Source organism: Chelonia mydas, chromosome 15 (genome assembly GCF_015237465.2).
Source record: "Chelonia mydas isolate rCheMyd1 chromosome 15, rCheMyd1.pri.v2, whole genome shotgun sequence".
Lineage (NCBI taxonomy): Eukaryota > Metazoa > Chordata > Testudines > Cheloniidae > Chelonia > Chelonia mydas.
Genome location: NC_057856.1, coordinates 12,377,517 through 12,386,501, shown reverse-complemented (window position 1 = coordinate 12,386,501; position 8,985 = coordinate 12,377,517). Strand labels below are relative to the sequence as shown.

Here is an 8,985-nt window from a genome sequence, read left to right as displayed (position 1 = left end):
CCAACAGAAATGGGTCCAATAGAAGATATTACCTCACTCATCTTGTTTGAGCACTGCTTCTTCTCCTGTGTAGCTATCCTGAGATAATCCCATCTTCACACTAATCCCCTTTAGGGAGGAGAGGATCACAGCAAAAGTAAGAATGGATAATAGCAATAGCCTATAACAAGAAAAAACAGCAATTCCATTCTCTATCAATTGAATATTCAAGACCAGAACAATCCAATGTGAAGACAATACATCAAGTACCCACTTTTATCACAATATCTAAGGATATCCATCACTATAGTATATAAACCCGTTAGGACAGATGCTTTAAGTTGTGCTGCTAGTGCTAAAATTCTGAGAAATTCACATACAAAAATCAGGAATTAGTTACACCTCCCATGTATTACATATATGCCACACACACGACTGTAAACTACCCCTTCTAAATATTGCTCCTGAAAGTCAGTAATGGTGAGGGAATGGTACTAAAAGCTAACTGGATCTGAGTTTGTAGTACGGCCCATCTCAGTCAATACAGTACACATTTTAATATCTGTAAAACTTTATTTCACAAACTTAAGAAGAAAACATGGTAACATTGGCAAATCGAAGGCATATATACTAAATACAAACGCAGAATACATTGTTTTGTATAAAGCAAATGCCCAGATCCTTAGTGGAACTTGCAAAACTAAAAACACACTGTTGCTCCAAGGGCTTTAACTTAAAATAGGATTGCCAGCCTTGAAAGTCCCAATGATTACTGATTTTTGCCTTTCAAACTGGAACCAGGCTGCAGTCTAATTGAAACACATTTTGGATTCCTCCTCTGCTTCCAAGTCTCAGATCCAACTGGAAGGGAAGCTGAGAAAAGATACTATTTTTTCCCCACTCAGACTGTAAGGTCAAATCTGTGACACAACTATGCACTTAAAGCTCAGACATTTCTTGAAGCCTTTTCAGTTGTAACAATAGAATGTGTGGTTTAAGAAAGAAGGGAAAGTGCTTTTTGCATAGAACTAGAACTGCTACCCTCACTCAACCCAATCACTGCTAGGGTGATCTGTCATGTTTCAAATGCACACAGAAATAAATAAAACTTAGGAAGAATGTATGGAAAGGTCTTTTTAAAATCAGTTTTCTGTTTTCATGATTCTTAAAAGCTATGGAACATTCCAATTCTCTCTAGAGCAGTTATGCCAACTGATAATATTCCAAGCAGTGGTGTCATTATCAAAGTTGCGGGCCACTTTGTAAGCAAATACAATGCTTGTGATGCCAGACTGAAGGAGATGGCAATAAAATTCTCTTATTCTTTCTCAACATGGGCTGGAGTGGGTGGGGATGGTACAAGCTTCCCACACTGCTCTGCCAGTTATCTCAAACTGGAATTGAAGGTACCACTTCTAAGGGCCAGAAGATAGTTCAGTATCCATCCCTTTGGGTGGTGCCAATTAGTGTCACTCTGACTTGCTGATGTTGACACCTGCCCGCTATTAACTGGATCACAGATTCATTTCATATTGACCAAACAACCTTCAGACAGTCATTACTGGCCCAAGCTGGATTTGAACTGGCAATTTAGAGGGGAAATGCTCCATATCCCAGTTAGCAGTCTCATACTTTTCATTTGTATTAACCAATAGGAAAACAAAGGCTTTTTTCGTTCAAGCAAACTTTAGCAGATGAAACATGGAAGAGGTGCAGGTTTTAAAAGCAAATCTACATTAAACTAGTAAGAATAGATTGTAACAAACTGAATATTTAATGATACATATATTTAAAAATATTTTGGAAACACTCATGAAACACTATGTAATTTTTACATGTATAAGTTACTTGGGTATGTCGTCATGCATATGTCCCCCATTTCCTGAAATTCACCATAATTGTAAATACATATTTAGTTGAAAGAAGTGAAGCAGAGAGAGAGAGAGAGAGAGAGAGTGTGAGAGAGCGAGAGCGACATATTTTGTGAAGTGGAGTTTTGAGCAAACGTTAACTGTTCCTTTGTTGCCAATACAGTCTATCCTTTAAAATCTTGGTTCATGACCTGTGTATAACACAGACTGTTAGGGCTCTCTTGCACCAATAACTGTTTGTTGTGCCATTCTAGCTACCAAACACACACACGAAGTGCATACGAGTAAAATTATACATATTATTCACTGGAAAGAGGAAATGCACATAACATAACATGTTGCTTATTCACAGTGGAGTCACAGCGAGTCATTTTTAAATCTTTTCCCTCCAAAAAATCCAGTTCATATTCTAGCACTATATGCAAAATTCTCAGTTTAAAATTCAAAAGCATTAGAAAAGCACAGCGATTCTTAACCCATGACATTTCCTTTAGTTCCTATACCAAATACAAACTATTTCTTCAAAAATACTATTAAACAGAAGGATACTCCCCCGGTGAGAGCTTATATACCAAGTTTCAGCCTAGATTGAGTGATTTTGGCAACACTGCAAACCTCTGAAAATGGGGATGATTGTGGTGCCACAAAATAGTCTGTAAGCGACTCGTCTATCGTTCTGCATGCAGAACTCTCACTGAAGTCGCTAGGAAATCTGCATGGAACTCAATAGCAGATACAGCCCTGTATCAATTAGGTGAAAAAGTGAAGTGAAAAATAAACCACTTTAAACTGGAGAAAAATGCAGAAGCATCCGGCTTCCGTAGCTAAGTATTATTCAAGTTTAGGTGTAGGCAAACAATTTCTTATGGAAGGAAAAGAATTACATATAATTAATTCAGAGACCAGGAGAGTAATCCTCTCAAGCTGAGACAGTTGAAGATCTTGCAACTGTAAAAGCTGGCAAGCATGGAATACACAAGAAATAAGAGACCCACTTCAATATTCTGCTTAATGGCCAAGCCCTTTATACAAAATTACATATAAAAAAGATCTTTTAAACAACTTAGACACCAGAATGAACTAGTCAAATGTTCCCAGACCCTAGCACGCTGACCTTCTGACAGTTACAAATGTACTCAACGCTGACCTAGTTATTACAGAAATTAAGAGCAGACAGAGCTGAACAAATTCTTAGAACTGTCCAGTAAACCCAACTGAACTCCAACAACAGATTTTATTTTAAATTAAACACAGCAGTTCACAACTCCTTCTACTGCAGCAAGCAACTCATTCTTTGAGCATAGGAACTCTCCCTGAGAAACGAGCAGAAAAACTACTCTGGGGCACAGTCAGTATTAAATCCACTTTTTTAGTTGGGGCCATTAAATTAGAAACGTCTAACACTATTTTCATTTATTGGAGAGTTAAGGATTTTAATGCAAAAGCACCAGACAAGCATTACAGTTAGATGTAAGCTCTATGTACGACATTTCTTGATGTGAGGGGGAAATAGGTGTCAACTGAAGAGCTGAAATGATCTGACTTATATTTGGCCAATCAACGTATACGGGCAAGTGGAAGCACAATGAACGGTGTCAACTCTGGGGCACAGAGATGACAATGACTTTAAAATGCAGGGTCGTGTCCACTTTCACAGGGATTCATGCCTTGGCCATTCCGCTCAGGCAAGGCACTGTAGCAGTAGCCAACAATGTGGTTTGGAGGGACATGAAATAAAAATAAGAGTCAAAGGTAAAAATCATTGATCACGTCAAGTCCGGAAGATCATAAAAACTTGGGGAGAAGCAATTTGTGCAGATATGACGACGATAATGCCCTTTTCCACAGGTAGCCTACTTGGGGCTGTGTCTTGAATCAGGGCAGAAAAGGACTACGGTTTTGACATTCTTGGAGCAAGCTGTGAAAGGGATGTCAGCTTGTCAATGGACAGGCAAGCAGGGCTCTTAAGACAACCATGAGTAGAACACAGCTGCTAAAACAAAATCTTGAAAAAGCATATGCTCCTATTTGTTAATTTAAAGCAGAGTTATGGGCCAAAAATTTTATACCTTTGTCAGAATTGCACAGAAACTAGAGATGCAAGAATAAAATATTCTGTTCTACCTTTCATATGAACAACAAAACTGCTGTCACTACCAGGTTCTTTATTACCTGGAATGGTTGATAACATCAGAGGTAGAATGGGTGGTGGGGCGGGGGCAGATGAGATTTGATGTTGAGGTCATTGACAGGGAACAAATATGAAACACCATAGAGATTTTGCTGTCACTTTGACAACTCCTGAGGCACATCTTTATAACGATTTAAACCACAGTTTTGCGCACATCATCGTATTAGACTTAGTGGGCAAAATTCTGCTCTGTTCATACGTGTAAAACAGGAGTAACTACTGAAGTCAGTGGAGTTCATATGGATTTACACCAGTGTAACAGCTGAATTTGGTTTCATCGCCCTGGCAAAGTTAGAGACCTCTCAAAGCAGACTGGCTGACTTTTCAAGAGCACAGAAAGGTAGGGACAACATATTATTAAACTGGAGACATCTATCACTCTCTGATAAATGCAATTTATAATTGGCAGAAACAATGTTTAATATAAATAAGGCAAAGAGTGACATTTTATTCTTTAACCAGGATATCATGTAATTATTAATACAACATTCTGGGTTGCCTCTCCATGGCTGCAGTTTCAATTAGAGGCTTTTGCTTAGAATTTCTAGCAGGTATTGCTGTAGTGAAAGGTCATTATGAGGTCCATTGAGTTACATGGCTAAAACTAATGGATAAGTGTTTTCAGTTAAACATACAAAATACTTGAAAACCCAATCAGTTGCGTCTCATCGATTCCAAAGGTTCACATCACATCACCTTTTTATTGTTACTCTGGACATCAAAGAACTCTGGAGACCATCTGTCTGAATATTAAAAAATAAGTTATTCCTCCTTTGATGCTAACTGAAGGTAAAGAAAAAGCTTCAACTGTTCATTCAGTTTGCCGCTGATGTACCATGAATATTAAACAAATCTGACACACACCTGACTGGATACTGACATCTTTACATTCAAGGGAATGTGTTTCACTTAACATTATCCAGACAGCAACAGAGCCAAAATGGCATAAACACGTCCAAGCTGTTTTGGTTATGTGCACCTCTTACAGAGATGGACATGAATAACATGGACTACTAAAACACAGGCATTTGCAAGGCACATACTAAAATGCAATAAAAATAAATCTACCATATATTGTTTGGCATTTTGAGTACATTAAACAGAACAAAAAAATCAAGTCAAACAGCACGAAGCTTGCACTCTACAATGTGTAACCGAACTGGCCCTTTCAGGGTGAAGTATGAGTTGGAACCATACTGAAGAGTATTATTTCTATCCAGAAAGGTTACATAAGTCATTCTTCCAATTAGCAAAAGGAGAGATTTGTTGTTTCCGCCTTTCTGAACATTCTGTTACTGTGTACCAGGGTTCAGTTTGTTTTATTTCTTGCATCCCTTTCTTGAATATCCTTTCATTGTGTCAGAAGCACAGTATTCTATTTGTAAAGGCTCAGATGTGTCTCTCGGAAATTTCTTTATGGAGCCACATGCCTCTTTCCAGATGTAACTCCAATACCTGTGTACCATCAACACCAAGTATAACTTCAGACCAAAAAAACAACCCCCCCCCCCCAAACCCCCAAACAAACAAAAACAAAACCCACCAAAACAGACAGATCGCGCCAAGAAGCAATCTGTAGATTTCTTCATTTCTAATGAATGTCTATGTTTATTATTTTAAAACTTCCATCTCTGCAGATTCTTAATGCTTCTGTCATGTTGCCTAACTGGATACAGTTGAAAAACTGGAGTTCCCTTTTTATGGATGTTTACATGATCAATATTATTACAATTAACAACAGAGATTTCCAGGCAAGTAAAGTTCAGACACCACTTTGCAGAAAAATAGCTAAAATTAGCCCTTGGCTCAAACTATGTTAAAGAAATAGGTTACTAGTGAATTTAGAGTGAGGAGTGCTATCTTTTTAATTAGAATTTTTTTTCAATCTTAATGTAATAAATAAAATGATGCAACTGTAAATTTAAGACAACTTAAATTCATAAGGAAAAGAAAACAGCCTCCCGTAGCATAAATGTGCAGAAATGGGATTTCAGCAGTTTGTGAAAATGATAATGTACATTTCCCACTTCTTTCTATTCAACTCTTATGAAGATATTTTTATTTGAAGTCTCTTCTGCAAACGTTTTCTCTTGGTTGCCGAGGATCTTCAAGCCTGTTTACTCACAGAACTGAGAATTTTTAGCTACTTGCCTAACATTAGCCTCCCAATCTGAGAGGAAGTAGTCACCAGAAACAGCTTCTCTGGAAACTTCTCCAAGTGTCCTCTCTTTGGACTAAATGGTTATTTACCAGACATTTAATAAACCCCTCCCCCATCACTAAAGACATTTGTTTTATTCCTTCCACTACAGACACTGATCAGAATTTAAGAGTTAGTTGAGCTTTATAATATAGGAGTTAAGAGGTGCGAGGTCTGTTTAAATGCCAGAGGCATGCTGAAATGCCCCCTCTTCAGATTGGTTACATTCTTCAGGGCTCTAGCTATTCTGACTGGCTATATCGTTTTAATTTGAATCAGTGTTTTTTCCATTCCTGATAGCACTAATAGTTGCCAAGCACAGTTGCATTCACTGAGCTGTTAACATCTATTCATTCAAACTGTCCATAAGAGTTATAGGCACACAATAGGAATAACAGAATCATTGTTTCTAACAGGGCTGTTGGTAGGTTAAGTATATTTATAAAGGTGGTCATCAAATGAAAGCTTCAGCTCAACATGAGAGAGGCTCTTTCCTGTGGCTTAACTGTTGCTATCTATGTAGGGAAGTAAGAGGCAGGAACACAATGGTAGGGTGAAGGCCTCCTCTTGGTATGACAAGTAAAGGATTACAAAAATCATTTTAACAATACACGTCAGTTTGCCACTAGAAATCCTTCTGAGTTCCTAATGTTTTGCACAGTGCCCTGGAGCTCCAGGGTCTACCAACTCAAGGATATTTAAGGCACTTGCTTGAACTCTTTTGCCTAGAGAGTTTTGCCACATGAACGGAGGTGCATTTTAGGAGAATACAATCTTAGCAGACCAAAGCTTTTCATTCTTTCCTCAGGAGCATTAGTCTTTGTGATACAATATTCCAGATTGGAACAGGATTACATAAAAATTAATTCCACTACAGTTCTCTTCATAGCATGTTTTGCTTTCTTTTAGTTAGACCAGTATCTGCAAGATCCAAAGAAAAGTGTACATGGAACACTGCAAAGCTGGACATCCCATTACTGACAATTATCTTCTCTGTAGAGGGAGAAATCCCACTGGCATAATTCCACCACTGAAATCAGAGATACTGTATGCTTGTATTGCTGGAAAGGAAAGATCGGCATTTCTGTGTGTGCTATGCAGGCAAAGGAAGAAGGGGATAGAGACAAGTTCTACAAGGATAAATTCTTGATTAATCATTAAGTTATAATGGAAGCACAGAAAATTATATGAAATATAACTCCTTGTAAGTACAGTATACTCTTCAAGCCAGGAATTGTATGTGCTAGTCCTTATAATCCATTAGATAAAGTTGGAAGCCACGTTACTGTGTGACAGAGGTAGGCTTAAACAGAGCTTTACACTGAAGAGTTCTTCTGCGCCAGATTTGTCCAGGTGTTGAGAGCACTTTTCAGTCAAGTAAGCCTGACAGAATAAAAGCTCCTTTCCCTTGAATATTGTGCATATTAGAGGAGGAAAAATAATGAAGACAATAACTTCAGTCACTATTAAGATTTTTACTGTATTGGGGTGCAGTGTATATAAGGGTAGAATATTCACCCAGACACTGTGGTTTCTGATAGTAGAGAAAATTGATTATGATGCTGTTTCATCCTTTTCCTTCTCATAGTTCTAGCTGTACATTCAATCCTGTATATGCTACAGCATTATACACCTCAGTCTCTCTTACGGAAATACGAAAACTTCAAGAAGTCTGGATGTAAAGGCAGTTCCTAGAAGGCCAGTTTTATTAGGCTACGTAATTAATTTGGATAACTCAATACCATGGGATATGCCTAGTACACTGGTAACAAGTTCTTGCTTCTAACCTGTGTTACAAGCTTTGTTGGCTGAAGCAATTTGAGACAATCCATGATAGCGTCACTGAAGGTTGAGGGACATGAATGTTGCCAGATTTTAATGAATCTGGGATTAGCATTTCAGTCATGTTTCTGTCTGGCAGCTAGTGATGATTCCACCCTGCAAATCTTTTGGATTAACAAGGTTTCAGGTTTCAAAGTATTTGTAAATTGCTGTAACATACAGCATGACATTCTGCCAGTCTGGACGCTCAGTTCGCACCATTTCATTGATGTCCTGTCACAAAAAGAAGATCAAAATTATTAATTACCACCTTGCAAGTTCATGTCAAAGCAGTGCTCATCAAAGCTGTAAAGCTCCCACTCTGAGAAAGGCTTAGGGAAAGATCTCCATTTTGCTCAGCATGTCATTTGCAAAGTTCAGATGGTGAAAGGTACTTCACGACTTAAAAGTTTAAAACAGTTACTTCTGCGCCATCTGCAAAGGGCTACCATCTCACTGAAAAGCAACATTAACTTTGTGACCTGCAGTTCATGAGTCCAGTATCAGAGTATACCTCAGGTTTCTTCTCATTTAATACTGCTAACAATAAAAACAGTTCAGTTTTGAAACACTAGAACCGCAATGCTGCAGTTAATGGCACGCATGCAGATGTCTGCAACCGCACATGCACTTTCAATAGCAGGATCAAGGTCTAGCTTTGTAACAAATGTCCTGGCACAAACTTGCTCTCTAACGGTCAACCTTTTTACTTGGCACTGTCAAGCGTCACTTTACAACAGTATAGTGCAGTGGTGGGCAATCTGCGGCCTGCATGCAGCTTGTCAGGTTGCCCACCACTAGTATAGTGATTTCCAAGGTAGATGTTTAACTAGGAAAAATGAGCATTTATTACCAAATCTAGTAAAATATGTAATCTGAAGGAGAGGCAAAATGTGAGGAGTTAATTCCTACCTCACAAAGCT

The 8,985-nt window shown here is 38.3% G+C and overlaps 1 protein-coding gene across 5 annotated transcripts in view; it reads right to left on the bottom strand.

Moving 5' to 3' along the window:
- Positions 1–532: 532 nt before the first annotated feature.
- SPECC1L (sperm antigen with calponin homology and coiled-coil domains 1 like) overlaps positions 533–8,985 on the bottom strand; it is a 112,862-nt gene continuing 104,409 nt past the window's right edge. For all 5 annotated transcript variants that reach the window (XM_037879130.2, XM_043530039.1, XM_037879129.2 and 2 more), the window contains one exon: positions 533–8,296. In XM_037879130.2, the coding sequence (XP_037735058.1) occupies positions 8,207–8,296 (90 nt within the window). In that variant the 3' untranslated portion in view covers positions 533–8,206. The remainder of the gene's footprint in view (positions 8,297–8,985) is intronic.